This window comes from Arvicanthis niloticus, chromosome 20, assembly GCF_011762505.2.
Source record: "Arvicanthis niloticus isolate mArvNil1 chromosome 20, mArvNil1.pat.X, whole genome shotgun sequence".
NCBI lineage: Eukaryota > Metazoa > Chordata > Mammalia > Rodentia > Muridae > Arvicanthis > Arvicanthis niloticus.
In genome coordinates, this window is record NC_047677.1 from 44,070,193 (window position 1) to 44,089,589 (window position 19,397).

General features: G+C 50.4%; 1 protein-coding gene across 1 annotated transcript in view; it reads right to left on the minus strand.

Annotated features, from left to right (window-relative positions):
• The window catches only part of Abcg1 (ATP binding cassette subfamily G member 1), a 56,150-nt gene extending 37,277 nt beyond the window's left edge, over nt 1-18,873 (minus strand). Inside the window, exons 1-2 of the mRNA XM_034524185.2 lie at nt 18,718-18,873; nt 12,193-12,436 (exon numbers count right to left, since the gene is read on the minus strand). Of these exons, the coding sequence (XP_034380076.1) occupies nt 12,193-12,436; nt 18,718-18,759 (286 nt within the window). The 5' untranslated portion in view covers nt 18,760-18,873. The remainder of the gene's footprint in view (nt 1-12,192; nt 12,437-18,717) is intronic.
• Nucleotides 18,874-19,397: the final 524 nt, after the last annotated feature.

Here is a 19,397-nt window from a genome sequence, read left to right on the forward strand (position 1 = left end):
AAAGCTACTGGAGGCAGGAAGCACATGAGTGTTCAAGGTCCCTGGGTGGCCCTGATCCTTGGTGGTCACTGACTGTTTCATGTGACCTCAAGGGTCAATCTGGAGGAACTCAGGGATCACGTCATGCTGGGCTTTGCCTTCAGGGTCCCTCCTGTCATTAGCAGGGTCTCTGATCTTCATGCTGTGGTCTCTTCTTTGACAGGATGAAAATGGTGTTTACCGGGTTGCTGGGGGCATGGTCTGGCTGGCAGCCTATCCTGACCCAACACTGCACCACCATCCTCAGCTGCCTTTCTCTCCTACCTCATCTGGCTCCCCTCACAGTCCAGGATGAGCACACATAGCATTCTCACCACCATAAGAGGGTAACCTGGTACAGAGGTGATAGGGTATCATCACCATCCTACACCCCCTTCTCTGGGTCTGATTTGAGGAATGAGGTGCTAGACACCAGAACATCCAAATGACTAGAAGAACCTTCTAGAATAGTCTGTGCAGCTCCTTGATTCTGAAGATACCATTTGGCCAAGGCTCTTAATTTGAGTGCCATGAACATCTGTCTGCCTGTGGGAGCTGTTTGGAGGGCTAGCCAGGCTGAAGGATGTTCTGTTGCCAACAATGGAGGCCACCCTAGAAGTACATATTACACACAGACATGTTGAGGTAAAGTTAGAGTGGAGATGTATCCAGGGCTTAGGAGGTGGCATCCCAGGTCACTTTGGGCTCTACCACATACAGACCCGTGACCTTGATTGATCGGTCTTGTACAAATATCTTGTTATAAAAGCAGTAGTGACACACAGGGACTTTGAGGACACATGGCCCGGGAAAGGTTGAGCCAGCATCTACCAACGACCATGCTCTTTGGCTTAGAAAACCTGGTATCACAGTAGACTTTCTTTTAGAATGACTACAGGGCTTTTAATCCATTTTATTGATCCTAGTATTATTGGTTTCTAATGTCACACACAATACTGTTTATTCAGCTATGCCTGTGGGACATAACACTTTGTAGGTGTCAAGCTGTTTGACCCACTAAAATATGGTTTATTGCTGTTCTGACGCTCTGTTTTATAGGGGAGGTAAAGACTCCTCCAGCTCCCTGCGAGTAGAGAGTTTTACACCTGCATCCCCCAACCACTCAGCACTTCCTTTGGTCTTTTCCTTTACTGGAATGGTCTTAAATGGTGTTAAGACCTGGAACCATTTTATTAAGAGACAGAGAAGCGAAACTGAAACTAACTTCAGAGTGTAGTTTAATTTATTTTACGCACCCCCCTCCTTTTGAGAAAAAGAGAAATGCATTTTCTGTAAATGTAGAAGACCACAGAATTTACTGTAAAGATTCACAAACCCAAAAGTGTCGTGTGCACTGGGCCTGGCCTCGGGGGCTACGGCTGCTGTCCTGCCCACAGAGCCGCTGTCCCCATTGCCAGTTAGAGCAATGGGTGCTGTTCTCTCATGTTCGATCATGAAGATCCAGCCACAAGACAGAAATACACAGGGCCCGATAGTCTCACATCCTCCCAAGATGACCTACATTAACCTCTCTCAGAAGGCAAACTCTGAAGTGTAATGTTGCTTACCCAGCTCCGTTTCAACGGTGGAAATTTCCACCCAGCCACTCACAAAATGCCGATGCCTCAATATAAATAGTCTCCAAGATGCAAAACTCATCACCCAACGACCTGAGAGTTCTCAGAGGGCCTCTGTGGGAATGACACAGCTATGACCTGTCCTGTACAGGGCAGGGCCAGGTCCTAAGGAAGACATGTTTATCAATGGCTCTGAAATGAAGGTTGATTCCATTCTGATATTCACCACCAGGGAGACACAAGTGTAAGTCTTAGGAAGGCAGCAGTGAATCTCTGAGAGATACATCCCTGGTGGTCCTTACAAGCCACGCTTAGCCACCTGCCCCCAGTATGCTGATTAAAGAGAGAAAATAATAGTGACAGTTTGGAAAAGGAGCCTTACTCTATGTAGCCACATCGGGAAGAACACTGATATGTTCCAGAACCCTCCAAGTCTGCCTTCGGGTGCTGACATGAGGCTCAGGTTTAAGTCGAGGGAAGGGTCTCTATAGAACTAAATAGTTCTAGTCAAATGTCTTCCCACCCACCACCCACCAAGACCCATTATTGTCTGGGCTCTCCTGCAAGGAGGTCTAGTAAGTTATCAGAACCCTGTGAAATCCAGTCCTAGGGGACAAGTTCCTCTTTGGCTTTTTCCTCCCCCCCCCCCGAGATTCCTGGGGGAAATTCCAATGACTTGGGGACTATTATTAAAGTCAGATGGCCAGAGGGAGGGTACAACTGTCTAGAGTCCCGTGTGGCTTGAGGCTCCAAGTGTCAACATCTCTGTCCCTCACAAGATGGAGCTAAGGGCACTTCCACATGGGGAGACTGTAGTTATCACAACATGCACACTTCCTTCTTTTGACAGAGCTTTCCGCCTGCCTCCCCCCCCCAAAACCCCCCAGGAAACAGAAGAGGTCTTACAGTGTCACTGTTACTTCCCTCCACCCATCTCCAGCTTGCTTCTATCGTCTCTCTTGCAAAATGTTAACTCTACCATCACAAAATGAGGTGGAGAAGCAAGCAGCAGGAAAAAAAACCCACAAGCCGAGAAGTCACCAGCCCCAAGGGGTCTCCTTGCACTGGGCAGGAACCCCAAAGGTTGAGCAGTCCATATGTATGACAGTACTTAGCACTTCACAGGGTGCCTAAATTAAGCCCAAAGGAACCATCAGGCCAGCATCTCAAGAAGGCCCTGGTCCCCAAGGAGGACATGACTTGACACCTCCTGTTCCGCCCTGTCCTGGGCCTTCCAGTTACCTAAATGAGAGAAATCGTGCTTTTCCTACACCTGTGAGCTCACAGACCTACAAAGTGCCCTCCTGGAGTTGAGCTATTGTTCACTCTCTGCAGTTCCCAGGATGGAAGTGACTCAGTTGGGGCAGGGAGGCCCTCCGGATTCCAGATGGCTTAGTGGATCCACAGACCAGTCTTAAAGGGAAATTCCAGGGTTTGAGAACCCACCCTGGTCCTTTTCCAGAGCTGGTCCAAGAGAAAAGGTCTGCCTCTTATGCCTTTCACTGCTCTGAACATGAAGCAAGTAAGATCATTTCTAAGGAGTCCCAGACCCGCAGTGTCTCTTGGGAAAAGGTGTGACCTGGAGCCATGAGCTCTTTGACTTTAAACAGTAGTATAGCACGTGCATGCATGCACACTCACAAACTTCAAGGTCATAGCCAGCACACAGAGAAGGCTTCAGCCTTCTGGTATCTGCTGTGTTATTCCCACTCAACCACATCCCCCAATTAAGCTTAAATAGGAAACAACCATGTGCATCAACACATTCATCCGGTAATATGTCCTGCTTCATCTGCTTCAGAGTCTTCCTGTTGGAGAAACTCTGAAGTTTAGGGTGTCTTTTGGACCTGTTGTGGAGAATGTGACCAGGGGCTTTGCCCTTCGTAAGAAGGCTGAGCATCGGGACCTCTTGAGCCCCCTAGAGCAGCAACATCCTCTTAGCAACAGTGCCAGCGCTCAGCCAATCGCTCAGCTCCCCGCTGCCGCCAGCAGGAGGTTACTAGCGAGCATTGACCGATAGTAACCCCGGCGCGGGCGGGCGGCACTGACAGGCAGGCACACACCGCGCCTGCGCAGCAGCGCACACCTGCCCCGCCCGCACCTGCATACAGGAGGAGGCAGCTCCTTGCTGCATCTCCTTCCAGTCAGTGAGAAGTCTAAAGAATTCCTGCAGGCAGCCTCTACCGAGCCTGCAGCCAGGGTTACTTGTGAGCAATGGAGCCGGTGCGTCCTGGCCGCCTGTAGGATGCTCACAGAACCACAGAAGAAGGGAGAGGGAGTGCTCTAAGCAATAAAAACCCATTATGGGGCTGTCACTTGGCCAGTGTCTCCACAACTGGGCCATGTAGATGACAGTTGGCTGGAATGAACTATTCTCTCATTCGTATTTCTCTCTCTCTCTCTCTCTCTCTCTCTCTCTCCCTCTCCCTCTCCCTCTCCCTCTCCCTCTCCCTCTCCCTCTCCCTCCCCCCCTCCCCCTCCCCCTCCCCCTCCCCCTTCTCTCTCTCTCTCTCTCTCTCTCTCTCTCTCTCTCTCTCTCTCTCTCTCTCTCTCGCTCCCTCATTGGGTGAACATATGTAACTCCATCTTGGAGAGTGAGCAGAGGTCTAATGTGCCCAGCAGGCAGTGGTGCAGTTCTGGATTCCATGGAAGAGGTCAAATCTGCCACCTGCCCAAGCCTGAAAGACCCCCACCCCACCCCAACCTCCATTGAAAACAGGTTTAAAAAGGTCTTTGTGTGGACACCCACAGTGTTTATCTCCTGAGCAAGAATGTAATGCTGGTCATCGTACGTGGGTCTGGGCCTCCTGAAACATTTTGAGACAGAGAGTTGAAGCTCTGGGGTAATGAGACAATGTGGGAAAGGAAACAGCAAACATTAGCTATTTTTAATTGAAAATAAGTATGACTCCCTCCAAAGTGGGAGAAGAGGCATCAGACTGAGACCTCCCACAATGCATGATGGGATGCCTGGCCCAGGGGCTTCTGGGCAAAGCCACCAGTTGCCACATGACAGATACAGAACAGAAGACTCACGCTGCATCTCAACTGGGCTCTTACCCTTACTAATAACAGAGAACCTTCCAGGAGGCATGCCTGTCAGGAGGCATGCTACTCACAAGTGTCAGTGTGCCATGCAATCTCAAAGCAAACCTGGGCCTCGTCTCTCTTGGCCCGTATTCCTCGTGTCTCCCATCAAGGCTGCTCACCCTGACAAACTTGGTTACTGTTTTGTCCCTGGTCAGTCTCTTATTCTGTCCAGCTTGTGGGCCCACTTCGAGACCAAGATGACTTGTTCCACAGAGTCCAGAAGCAGGAGCTGGATCAACTCACGCACCTTACCCAAACACTGATGTTTAGCTCAGAAGCATTTTCTAAGAACAGACCTTGTACGAGCATAGCCATGCTCTCCCGGGAGTTTCCCAGTGACTGCAGTAATCAAACAGACTGACTTGTGGGGAGGGATAGTGTAGATAGTTGGCCCCAACACGTGGGAGTTCAGACTAGGGCAGATCCAAGGCTCCTGTTGGCGCCAAGATCTAGATTCTAAATATAGGTCTCAGCTGGACCTAATCACAGCCTTGATAGGCCTCCTGGTGTGTCTTACTTTTCACACTGAATGCCATTTGCCCCACTGCACAGAGAGGTAGCTGACAACATGCAGCGAATGGCGAAGTGATGGCTTTGGGTCATATGGGCTAGAACAGCCATATCAGTCACCCCTGGAAAAGCCCTTTAACACGTTTTCTCACAGAAGCAAAACACCAGCATCAGACATATTGGATCTGAAGGTAGCTTTTTCTATACACTTGTTTCATGAAGAATGTGCCTTGTGGCCATCACCTCGACTTGTGTGGTGTAGTCTTAACTATTTAACTTGGCTCCTCATGGTTACCTCTTTTCCTTAAAGAAGCCAATCTGTTGCTGCCAGAACTCAATGGGAGCAGGTGTACGGTTACTAACCACTATTCTCCTGCCAGTCTGTAAACAAAAGGAACGGTTTTGTGTTCGGCAAACTGTCAGCTGTCGTTATTTCTTGAACCAGGAGAGTGGGCTTCTGTTTAAGAGGCCTTTCCTCTCAGAAGGTGGAGGTTTCTGGATGCAAGCCTGCTGCTGAGGTGCTAAATGCAAGCAGGCAGGTACCCAGGACACCAGGCAAGCAAGCATGGCAAGAATGTCCTTGGGAAATTAAATAGTGACAACGACACCCGTCGGGCAGCTGAGTACAGGCCTGCAAAGCCATCCTGCAGAGGCCAGATGGCTCAAGAACAGGGGCAACCTTGGGAAAGTGACAAGGTCACATAGCCAGATAAAGAAACTGCCAGACAGAGTGCGCAGAAAGGCATGAACCCGGGGACAACGGCATCAGGGCATCTAACCCATGTCCAGATGTGTCATCCCGAACCACACAGTGCACTGGAAATGCATGCCTCTGACTCCAGAGCTCAGCTGGAGACAGCCAGCTTCTCATGTGAGGGGACTAACAAGAGAAGGCATGCCAGCCAGAGGAGGGGAAACAGGAGAGGATGGATGCTGAGAATATACTAGGAAGTAAATGGCTCTTGGCACTCTCAAGAGTCACTCCCCCCCCCCACGGTTGTCAACAGTTCCTCAAATACTATTTTTAGACTACCAAAGAACTTCTTTATCATGAAGGGTGCTGCTCTCAAGACCCTGAACCTATGGCCTACCCATCTGCCCCCGGGAGTCACCAAATACTCAGAGAGCAATTACTGAGGCAAGAGACAGCCACTGCCGGTACTCTTTAAAACCCTTGAGCCACAAGAAGTCTGCAAGTAGCCCTGGGGCTATACACTGCCTGAAAGGGTTAGCTACCATCCTAAATAAAGCAAACCATGTATTAAAAGCAATCTCCTTTGAGGCCCAAAGGGAAGCCTAGCAGCACAAGAGAAGCCAAGGGGATCAACAGAATTCTTCCATGCTAAAGGGAGTGAATTCCCCCTTAAAACCTGAGCAACCCATCACCGGTCCTGGGGCTCTCTGAAGCTTTTCTTTGCCGGGTTGGGTTCCCCTTCCCAGCGCTTGGTTGAAGTCCAAGTTTCCTAATGGAATTCCTAAAAGGGGCTTATTAATGGCTCTGTCCACTCATTTCAACCAGCCTGTAATGACAGGCCCTGTGAGAGGGCGATGGAAATTAAGAGAAAGCAAACCTTAATTTGAGAAGGGTGTTGGGTGTTCAATGGCCTTTTATAACTCAGAAGCAAGCCAATATATATAATCTGGCTTGGAGCTCATCAGGCTGCTTACCTCCTTCCTGGTGTTTTGTTGTTTTATTTGGGGTGGGGAGGGGCAGGGCTGAGAACTGGAAGATTCTGTTTCCCCATAGGCTGTAGTGTACTCTACTCTGTCCATGGAATGTGGCATGTGGGACGTGGCCTGACCTGTCTAAAAGGACAGTAGAGAGAAATGTCCTGAAGCCCCAGGTTTGATGGCATTTGTTCTCAACCTAAGCTTCACCACTGGCTGGTCTTTACAGGTGTGTTTAATCCCTAAGAGCCCTGTCATTTGCTGGGGAGAGTATGTTCTCTGCCATCAGCTTCCTCCACTGACAAAGACACAGCACACACACACACACACACACACACACACACAGCACACACACTCACAAACACACACACTCCACACACATCACACACACACGTCTCTCCGGAGGAGGATGGGCTTGCAAAGCCCTTGAGATAGCCTTATCAAAGGTTACATCCAAGCAGGGCCATGAGATAGGAAACAGTATAGATAAATCTGTACTGCAGTGGTCCAGGATGAATCTCCCTCAGGGGTAAACACTCCTGGGGTTCCTGCAGGTAACTGATCTTGGTTTGAAATACCACAGACAGAGTTTCAAGTCGGCCTTTCCTACGACCATGACCTGGAGATGGGTAGACAGGTCAGAGCCACTTCTGAAGCAGCCTAATGAGCTAAGCAAACTAAAGAAGTCCCCTCAGTCGGACAGCTATGCAGAAAACCACTCAGCGGTGCTTGGATTGCAGAGGGGACGGTATACAGAGTCCCCCAGCCATTCATGACCGTAGCACACCACATCTAAAAAAAAAAAAAAACTTCTGGGTGGCATGAGACCCCATCATCCTCACCTTCCCCATTTTGCCATGTGTATTCTCTCTCTCTCTTTTTCCTCCTTCCCTTCTCCCTCTTGTTCCAGCCCCACTTGCTCCAGGCCCCCACTTGCTCCAGCTCCCCCCGCCCAGATCACTCATATGAGGGCATCAAATCTCATTACAGATGGTTGTGAGCCCACCACGTGGTTGCTGGGATTTGAACTCATGACCTCCGGAAGAATAGTCAGTGCTCTTAACCGCTGAGCCATCTCACCATGACAGCCAGTGTGATGGCACCAAAGGTGAGATTGTTCAGAGTCATCTGTCCCATCAGCTCACACTACGCGAGTGGGCTCCTTTAGGGAGAGTAATTACCAGATCAGAAGCCGGTGAGATGCTCCTTGGGGGAGGCTGTCCCCTCCTGGGACTGGCTCCTCTCACAATTGCGTTCCCTACCAGGAATCTATTACATGAACTAGTTGTTCCTCCAAAGACATCATTAATCATGAGATGAAAACTTAAGCACAATTGAAAACACATGTTTGGTTAAGCGTCACTGTCAGTGCTTAGGGGTCTGTCAAGCTCCCAGATATTAGAGAGACAGAATGGGCTTCTCCTAAAGCTATGGATACTGTCCCTGCCCGGATCCCTTTCCTCCCAGCAGGGAGGAAAACAGGCATCGCTCTGTCTGCTTTCTTTAAGATGACAGTGTATTTATAGTGACATTGTCTTCAGAAGGCCCAGTATGGTAGCACAACATTCTGGGGGGAAATCCAGGAAGGAACTGGTTTCCATGAAAGGAACTGATTTCCATGGGGGTTGGGGGGGGGGGGGGGCTACAGAATGGTCCTGTATCTATCTAGGTAATGGAAGAGAACAACTGGGCTTTGACTTTGAGCAAATTGCCTCTGTTCTCACCTGTTGCCTCTACCAATCTATAAGTCTGAGCAGCTAGATGCTCCCAGAGCTCCTCACTCTTACAAGTAGTGAGTCCTCCCTCCGGCAGTCCTCCCTCAGCAGTCCTCCCCCAGCAGTCCTCCCTCCAGCAGTGCTATGGCAGCCAACCCGGAAGTTACAGTCAGCTCAGCACATCAGGGTGAATCTCAAAAGCCAACAACCAATCATCTTGATATACAGACAGCAAAACTAATCAGGTAGCAGCATGAGAAGTGGCTTCTATCCTGAAGGTCACCTTGGAGCCACACAGAGAGGATGGTGGATCCCAAATCACCCTTGTGGAGAAATGGAAAGAGTAGCCAGGATATGACCCCCACAGCTCCAGATACTGCTGGAGCCCATGAGGGTCACTAGCCATATGGGGGACAAAGGAAGCAGAATTTTTAGACATTCAGGGGCAGAGGGGTAAGGACAAGGAATCCAGAGATGTGCTGCGCATGTCAGCCGGCCTGCTGCCTGGTCCTGGGTAAAATGCACATTTTATTGATTGCCCGCTTACTGTGTGTGGTTCCTGGTTGAGGACATTGAACCCCTAGGGTCAGAGTCACCCCAGGACGTAGCACTGGTGCTGGGAAGGAGGTTACAAGAGTGTCCATGGCTTGTGTCATTTGTAGCTGATGAGACAAATGACCAGGTTTTTCCGAGATGTGGCCTGCGGGTTAATGGATTATTTCCCAGGGCACCCGAGCCTTCAGAAGAGCCTTGTTTCCCTGGCAGCTGAATGAAGATGGCCCACAGTGGTCAGAGATGGGCAAGACCCGGCCTCCATGTTGGAATTCACAGAGTTAGCAATCACTACTGTGGTCTCAGGCAGGAGTATGGACCAGCCCTCTAACTACCCTCTGTCTTAGTTTCCCTTCTATTCAGTGAGGAGGAAGTTCAGACTGTCTTGATAAAGCATCTCAATTCTGACAAGGCACACACAGAGGAGAGGGGCACCTCAGAGATACTGCTGCAGAGGAAGAAAAGCAAAGCCATGGAAGACACCAGACAGCAAGCCATGGCCAGCTGGGTGAGAGGCCAACAACACAACATACCAGACTCAGCATATCTGTCATCCCTCTGACTCATGGGCAAGTCCCTCGGGGCTCATGTGCGACTCCTCCCATGCCTGAACCCACAGAGGTTACTACAGGGCAAACAGCCACCTGGCCAAGTGTCCTCGAAGGTGCTGAGAATGGACACTTGTGTCTCAGCCTGTTAGGAATCCATTACTGACTGGCTGACTCTGATAATGGTGAACGGGACCTGTTTGTGCTCAGAGGGCACGCGGCAGATACAGCACCCGGAAGGTTGCCCTTCCTGGGCACAGATTTATGTTCTGGGTTTCAAGTCAAGATGCTGCCAGGGTGTGACGGCTCATCTTCAGTGACAGTTTAATGGATTCAGAATGGCCATGGGGACAAGTATCTGGCTGCTTCCGTGAGGGATAATTACCTAGATTAGATTAAGTGAGATAGGAAGGTTCAACCTAAATGTGGGTGGTGCCATCCCATGGGCTGGGGTCCTAAACTCAGTAAAAAGGGCAAAGGGAGATGTGCCAGCATCTATCGCTCTCTGCTTCCTGAGTGTGGAAGCCACTGACCAGATGTCTTCTTCTCCTGCTGACACGATTTTTCTGGTGGGCTGTACCCTGGACCTGGGAGTCAGAACAAACCCTTTCTCCCTGAAGTCCTTCCTGGTCTGGTATTTTGTTGCAGTAAATAAAACAAGCAACCGATACACAGGCTTCAAACATCCATCCGAACCCCTGGATGGCAAGCCATCTTTATCCCACAGCCTGGATTTTCAAACCTCGCCATGACACCTTCAAGATTACATACAACACACATGTGGAGATCACTGAGTGCCTCACAGGTCTGTTGCAGTTTGTCTATACTCACCAACAAGTCCCACTGGGTACATTTTTCTGTAGAATCTGTGTATTCCTACCTTTCGATTCCAATGGGTCCCACAGCATGGGCCCATGGCTGACCCTGGCGCAGTTTCTTTCCTAACAAAACAGGCTGGTGTGAGGAAATGGGAGTGTCAGATAACAGTGCCCTACAATCAGCCCTGAGAGGGGACAGGGCCTGTTCTTGGTTGTGCAAACCCAGACACAATCGTTTTACAACCACTGAGCTCAAAGTTCCTGGGGATTGGCTTCTCAAGTTTCCAAAATTTTGTTTACCACCAAGACCAGATTGCTTCTCCCAGTGAGCTTACTGGCTTAGCTTCAAGAGGCAGAAAAACAAAACAGGGTGGAGGGGGGAGAGAAGATGACAAATTTTTTAAAATCGCTAACTTAGCCTTCTCATAAAAGAAAGGTTGTGTCAATATTTAAGTTTACAAAAAAAAAAAAAAAAAAAAAAAAATCAATCTTCCGGTGGCACCTGAGTCACCTCGCATATCCCAAGTTCCCTTCGGGTTTCCAGTTTGTGTTCGGCGATTCAGCAGATGCCATGGACCGCCTGGTGTCTTCCCTGAATACCCCACTTCTACAAAGAGCAGACTGGGCTGGGAAACAAGAACCAGTCAGAAAGGTGTGAGCACGAAAACCTCAGCAAGCATGGTATAGGGAGGTAGAGAACTCGGGAAGGTGGACGTCGGCTTATGGTGAGGGTCCCTCATCCTACGGTGCTCCAGGGGCCCCCTCTGCTCCATTCTCCCATTTTAGTGGGCAGAGCTTACTTTATGACCATTCAGTTTTTCTCTATAGGAAGCGCGTACTACACACAGAAGAGCCCTCCAAGATCTCAGAAACCAGCTGGATCCCAGAAAGGCTATGCCAGACCCTGGAATGCTCCTGAACAATTGAGACCTGGAAGGCAACACACTTTTTCTGAATGACTGGAAAACTATCCTACCTTAAAAAGGGGGCCATCCATGGAGTGTCCACTAGGGAGGACCCTCATGCTAGGAACAAGCAAACCCTGATGCTGGGTGACTCTGTGAAATCTTTATCTAGTCCCCGTTATTAGGAATCTAAGATACTTAAAACCCTCATTCTTCTGAGCACTAATTGGAATGTTTCCATGTGACTGGAGGTGACAAGTCGCAATCAGAGGATAGGTGCATGAGAAAATAAATGCATAGAATGCAAATAAATAAAATAATTAATTAAAAATAAAAAAAGAAAAGAAATGCATAAAATTATGTTCAGGTGTGTATCTCATAAGTGTCCAAGAAACAGGTGGGTACCATGGCTACATTTGGGTGCTGCCCCCAAGGTATCACATTACAAATATATATATATATATATACCTGTTGCCCCAAACCAAAAATATATACGTAGTCAGAAGCACTTTTGGTCTCAAGCATTTTCAACAGGGGACACTCAACCAACACGACCGAAGTTTAGAGCCTCCGTGAATGTTAAGAGTGTCTAATTTAAGCTGTGTATTTCACAGGCGAGAAGCCAGCAATGGAAACGCAAAAATAAAATTAGCCGAGGCAGGCCTGCATCAGAAGAGAATACATCTCAACCTTCCAAACTGCAGACCAAGACTCTCCCCGAACGACCTGTGGCTTCTTCCTTCACCGGCTCCCCGCTACCCAACCACCAGGCTGGCAGCTTCACTTCCTACCTTTCTTCCTCCACCAGGGTCCCTCGGGTACAGAATAGGAAAGGTCCTTGAATTCGATGTTCACAGCTGCCCTCCGCGGCAAGGAGGAAAAGCGCTGGGCCTCTGTGAAGTTGTTGTCCACCTTCTTCAGGTGCCCATTAAGCAGGTCTGTCTCAACCTCATCCACGTTGCTGGACACAACCTCGTCCACCGACACGCACACGGACTTGGGCTCTGTCATTGCTGCAGAGTAGCTGCTGGCATTCTAGAAGGCAGAGCAAAGGCAATGAGGTACACTGGGTGCTCCCTGGAGAGAAGGAATTATCAAGAGACTTGCTGCTGGGCTCAGGGTCATCGATCACCCATAGAGGTACGTTCTAGACCTTTCTAGAACAACTTTGGCCCCAGAGGAACTGTCCCCTGCTAACTACCACTTTTGCTTCTAATAAGAAGACACCTCAGATGAGACACCAAACACATCGACTGCCTTCCTTTAGGGTCACAAAATCTAATCATAAAACTTCGATAAGTGACTTGCTCTCCTGTATAAAGAAGAGGCGGGACACCATGGAGACTCACCTCTTCCCCGTCTACGTATAAAAACCACGGGGAGGATGCACCGGGCTTATTTAGAATGAGCTGCTGTCACGTGGTCCTGTGTCAATTCCTGACGTGTCTCAGGCAGTGTTATTAGAACACTGGCTTGTGGGGGCTGACATATCTCACTGTCACATGTTCTAGATCCCCCGTAACTCCACTCTCATAATAATATCGGAGGGGTGGCATAGTGTGTTTATTTTCTGTTATGCAGGCAAGGAAACTGAGGCACAGGAGACTTAAGAAAGCTGTGCTGGGTACCACAACTAGGGGTGGGAGTAGGAGTGAGATCTAAACTTGAACCACTAAGATACAGGGAGGTGCTTTCATCCGTAGCTAGCCTACTACTCACTATAGTATCCACTGAGCCTGTAGCTTTAGCTTTTAAGCCTTTTGCAAGGAATCAAATGCGTGTAGCGGGTGGGCCAAAACCCAGGAGTATTTATGCAAAGCAAGGGGTTTGCTTTTCTAATGGCTTTGGCAACCCTAGCTTGATCAATAAGCTTCAGAAACCCTCCAAACACAGCAGAGCCTTAAGGGGGACAAGCTGTACTAAAGTGTTTCTAGCTGTCTCCTGAAGCCCAGGGAAAACGGCCAGAAGAGTGGGTCATCTGCAGGCTTAGCCAGGCCCACTGATAATGGATGGGGGAGAGCCCACCCCTCACCACTTCTGGTCACCAAGGTCACCACGGATGACCTCTGTTCTAGAACGGATACACATGCTGTTCTTCTATGCTTTGTTTAGTAACTGTTTCTCTAGTATCACTTATTATTTCTTTAAATAACATAGAATAAAACCATAGCAGACTGTCCACAAAAAAAGTGCCCTAAAGGGTCGAGGAGGTGACTCCGTCGATAGGATGCGTCCCTAGCATGTGCCAACCCTGGGTTAGATCCTGAGCACTGTGCAAACCCTCTCTGCTAGTGCACATCTATAACTCTAGAAGCTTGAGAAGTGGAAGAAGGAAGATTAGCCATTCAAATCCATCCTTGGTGAGCTTGAGGCCAGCCTTGGCTACACATGACCCTACCCCACCAACAATAATCTCTATAAGCCCAGCGACTCAAGTCTCTTACCCATCCACCCACTGAGAGCAGGCAATTGAACCATGGAAGAGCTGGCATCCCTGCCATTGAAGCATTTGGGGGTTCAGGGCCTAATGGTAGGTAAGCTTTGGGGTTTTGAGTACTTAACACAACAGGGCTTGGTAGAGGTGGGTCTGGGAATGAATTCAGAGTCTCTTAGTGATGGAAAACGGAGCTTTACACTTAGGGTGCATGAACCACAGACCACACCCACCCTCGTGAACACCTCCTAAGTCTCACAGACACTCCTACTGACTGCCTGCAAGTAAAGATCCAGAGGCAATTCTTGAACCCCAGCTTGAGGCACCAGGCATGAAGCATGGATGCTCCTTCCGGTGCCAACAAAGTGGGTTCATAGGTGCTCCAAAGGATGTCTGTGCTCAAGACCCACAGAGCCCAGTGGAGAGCACCCACTGGTGGCCTCTGTGTCCACGCATAGGTGCCTTCCCTGATGGGCCTCATAAAGGGGTGGGTCACTCTGTCACACCTCTGTAGGAATACACCTATGTAACTTAGAAAGCACCCAGAATGCACAGGGGCATTCCCTCGACCCATCCACTGCCCTTTGTGGCTACAACTGCCATGGCGGATTCATAACAAGGGCACTGAAGGAGCCTGGGAAGCACCAGGTGCTGCCTTTAGGGGCAATGTGTCCTGTGGAAAGGCAGTCAGATAAGGCCAGGTTACTCCCACCTCACCTTGCCTCTCATAAGTTTGGAATTACTCCTGGCTTGGTGCCAACCCTGAAAGAGGTGGGCAGGCCTTCTCCATCGAGGTTCCCAGAACTCTACCCCTCAGGTTCCAGCTGCTGTGGGTAATCCTTCCCTCTCCACAGGCCCTGACCATAAGTGTTCAACCCCAGGGAAGCCAAGAAGGGATTGCCTCCTTCCCTGTTGAAGCCCACAGGAGTAAGAGGCCTCACAGCCATCATTCCATCCATCACTAGTTCTGCCAGACATCAGACAGGCATCGGGCCTGCATCCTGACCTTCTCTCCAGACCTATCTATGTGCATGTTCATTCCCTTAACAGACTGAACACTAGATAACACCAGTCAGCTAGCCTGGACACAGACATAGCCTGTGGCCCTGGTGAGCTCAAGTTCAAAACTGGGCCCAGGGAAGAGAGCAGCTGTCACAGCAGGATTAGGCAAACTGTGGGGGGTTTATTCGATTCAGATCAGACCCTGGAGTGGAGGCCCAGAATAAAGTCTGTCTGCAGAAATAGCCCAGGCTGAGATTAGCAAGAAGAGATGAGGGGCAGGGCTTTGTGTGCCCTGCTCCCTGCAGAGGGCCTCTGTGAACGGTGAGTCTCCAACGAACATGGAGACATAGACCTACTGCAGAAACAGCTAAATGCCGGGCTGGAGTGCAGAGGGGGTAGAGGAAGACAGGAAACAGGGTGCTTGGCATAGACTAGAAAGACAAACTCCATAAAGAGAGTTTGAAGATTGTTGGTGACCCAGAAAGGGAACCCAAGCCCTGGAGTTCCAGGCTCAGAAGGCTGTATCTGTCACAAGCAGAACTAGACCTGGGGGGAGCTTAATCAGCAGGTGGTAACTAAGCTGGAGCCCACTCTGCCAGGGAGACTAAGCTGGGTGATTAGAACTGAGGAGGGAGCCAGAAGAAGCCAGAGTTGGCTACTTAGGATGTGAAGGGTTCAAGAGCAAGACCACGTGCGTGTCCATGCTAGGCAAGTGACTGTAAACAACAGTGACTAAGATCCAGCATGCTTAGTACACTTCAGCCTGCAGTCTGTGCTCTTAGCATTTGCACGGTACCAGTGGTGGGAGGGAGGTTACCGAATCCAGTTGGAAAGAGCACAGGAAAGCAGCAAAGGGGGCTTATCTGGCTCAGAACACCTCAGTCAGGAGGTTCTCCTCCCACCCAGCCATTTGACCATGGCTCACTCAGTTCACTGTATAAAGCAAAGGTGCCGGGTTGTCCTTTAGACTGAAATGCACAGCAAACAGGAACTCATGTAGTCTCCCTCAGCAAAGAGGACAGTCCCACCCTTCCTCCACCGGTATCCAGTGGCCTCACCCAATTAACAAAATCATAGAAACTTATGTGATGAGGCAGCGGCCTGTCACTCCAAAATAGACCGGCTCTCTGGAAACACATCCTCCGATGAGAGCTGCTAGCTAACAATGTAGGTTACAGCAAGCTCTGCCTCAGCCTCCTGAGCTCATTAAAAATAAAACAAACACCTATCCGCTCCTGCTCTCCCCCCTCGGCTGGTCCGTTTCCCTACCTTCCTGTCTGGACACTGTACCCTCTCCTCATGGAATGTGTTTTTGAGGACTGAACAGATGGTGAAGGCAGGAAGTCCATTCCTGGGGACTTTGTGTAGAGTGGGGGACCCTGTTGGGACCGTTGCTGGGGGCTGTTCAAAAGATTGCTTTCTTGGCACAGTGTCCAGTGAGTTCTGCACAAATGTGGGGAATCTAGAGACACCAGAGTAGTAGGGAAAAGGTCACACACAGCCAGCAAGCCTCACACAGGCCACTGGAAGACCCTTTTCACTGAAATAGATGCATTCTGACACAGAGCTTCTCTCTGCACACTGGGCCAGGGCTCATTCCCATTCCTCTGTGCTTCCTCACGACCAACTAGGATGCTCACCCAGATGGTACCCTAGGACATCCTGGGTTCATCCAAGGAAAACACACTAACCCATAATTAGAGCAATTTCCCACAGGAAAGTGTCACACCTGGAGCTAGGCTTTAGGGCAGGTTACACTTGAGTGACCACTCACAATGCCACAACGCTCCAAAGCTCCATCCCTTGGAAAGATATGCCCACCTCGTGTGTCTTTGCCACCTCAGAGACCCCAGTACTCCTGGATACTCTGGTCACTCTCCAGGACTCCCCCTGAGACAGTATATCAGCAGAACCCTAAAGCAGGTTTTAAAGATTTGCTTAAAAAGCAAATCTTGCTTTTGAGGTCTTGCTATAACTAAGATAGAACATTTAAAAAAATTAACCTCATCTATGTTTTGTGCCTGTAGCACCTGGTATTCCTAGTGGCTGCCACCTCCTATTCCCAAACAGGTCCCAACCAGGCTGACCCTGCTTGGCTTCTAAGATCCAGACAAGATCTGTGGACCCAAGGTGGTATAACCACAGACAGATAAGACATTTAAAACTTAAAACAAAAGTGCCAAGTTTCCAGGAAGAAAATTCTTTTCAAATGTATCAATAGGTTTCCTGGGAAATAAAAGATAACCCCAGCCATTATGAGATCAATAACCTCATAGCAGGGGTCTAGACTGTATTAAACCATGATGTTATAAATCAGTATAAAAATCTATATCCTACGGCATTTTGGTTCATTTATCCATATGTTCAAACAAAGAACCCACCAAACTTCCTCTATTTGCGAAGATCGTCAATTATCTTAACTTTCTGTTGCTAGTATAAACCTCACATTGATAGAGAAGTACGCAAGGGCCAACCAAGCCGCCAACTAGAGCCAACTAGATAAAGACTCGAAGCGATTCCAGTTTTCATTGACTCTGACGAGTCGGAAATGGAGCACACCCCAAGGATGAGAACCAGCCTGGGGGGTCTTCCTACCCGCCTCACTCCACCCCCTGTTAACCACCACCACCACCACCACAGTACATCTTTGCTCCATTCTGTCAGTTTACACGAAATCATTACATAATGAATAGGAGGGTTGGGCTCCAGACGAGTTCTACAGTAACCTGTTTGGAATCACAGGATGCGGTTGTCAGAGCAGAGCATGCGCACAAAGCCGGGTGCTTTTTTTTTTTCCTCTAGAGCTCAAGGCAAGAGGTAACTGTCGGTCAAATCCTGCTGAGCCTTGCTGACTTCAAATACAGGATGCTAAAAATGAAATAAAGGGGAGGGACTGTGCAATGTGGGCTTCCAGCGTATTGGGAAGGAACAGGCAGGCTAGTAACAGAGCTAAGAGGCAGAGAAAGGGACGATTCGGGTGGGAAAACGGAGGGCTTGCTTGCTGTTTGTATTCAACACAGTCTGAAGTCAGCCTAAGAGGTTATTAACCGCAATGTCCGCTTGTTAGACAGAGCCGGCAGGGCCAAGGGTGAGACCAGACAGATGGTGGGCTGCTTTTTGTTGTAGGTTAGCTCTTTTTCCTGGAGCATTGAGTGACCGCGCAAGAGGAGGCGCTTGCCCACCTCTGAGGAACAGTGCTTGTCTAGCAATTCAGTAGCGCCCAGGTTTTGTCCTAAGACTGGTATCTGGGGTGCGGGGGGCGTGTAAGTGCCACATCCTGCCCTCACCCTGGCAGGGATCTGGGCTCCTCTTCCTGTCTCCCCTGTGATTCCGCTGCCTCCTCCAAGAGTAGCTGTCCCTGGGGAGCGCAGGAGAGCAGGCTCCGTTTCTTGGGGCGCAGTTTCTCTTTTTGTCCCCCACTGTGCTCTGCGCTCCGGAGGGTGGCGCAAGAAGTCCCCCGCCACCTGCCTGCCCGGCAGAGCTCCCCCAAGGAGATCCGACCCTCCCTTCCTTCGGTCTGAGCCTGCAGTCCCTCCCCAGTGCGCTTCCACATCCCAAGCCCCTCACCCAGGAGGCGGACAAGTCAAGGCCATCTACCTATCCACTTGTGGTGCTGCTCGCTGCCCCGCGCCCCACTCTGGGTCCCTCCACCTTCCGGATGCCCTAAGCTATTGCAGGAGCATCCCGAGGCTCTAGGTGGCCAGGGCGGAGGCGGGCAGAGCCGGGCACCTCTCTAGAGCGCCCCAGGTCAGCGGCCGGAGGATGCTGGTGTGAGGCTGGTGGAGGCGGCTGGTGTGAGGACCAGATAGCCGGGCTTTTGAGTTTCCTGTTTCCTTAGATGATCAAAGCCAGCCTCGAGTGCAAAGAATGTGCAACTCACCATGGCGGTGCCGACCGAGAAAGCGGCCATCAGACAGGCCATGCCCCGGGGGCGGCGGCGGCGGCGGCGCTGGAGAGGAGGCTGCGGGCGGCGGGGACGAGGTTGCAGGAACGAGGCTGCGCTTGCTCCTGCTCCACGGCGGCGCTCTGCGCGGGTTCCGACTGCGCCCCGGCCCCGCCCCGAGCCACGATTGGGCCGCACGGAGGGGGCGGGGCGCCGACAGGTGCGCGTGCTCTTGTTTTGCTCCTGTTGCAGAACGGCTGGAGGATGCTCTGGACCCGATGCAGAGGATGCTCTGCAAGGCCTCCACCAACCGCCTGGGCCTGGGAAGCTCGCCATTACAGGGACCCCGCAGGGGCTCAGCTCAACCCCTGACAAACCAGTCGGGGAGCCCAACAAACTATGGGCTCCTGGTTTAGGAAACCTCCCGAGATCAAAGGGATAGGGGAGAAGGCAGGTGGCTCTTTTGTTCTGCCTTTGTTATGCATGCCTTCCAGGTGGAAGCCCCAGGGGACAAACGTGGAAGACTGTCGCAGGGCTCGTCCCACAGCTCTAGTGTGGGGTGACCCCTAAATTGAGGCAGCATGGGCGTTCATATAGATAGCACGGAGTCCTCCATGAGCACCACTGCACCCCCAAATAAGCCACAGGGGTGTTTCCAGTGTCTTACACGGCCATGT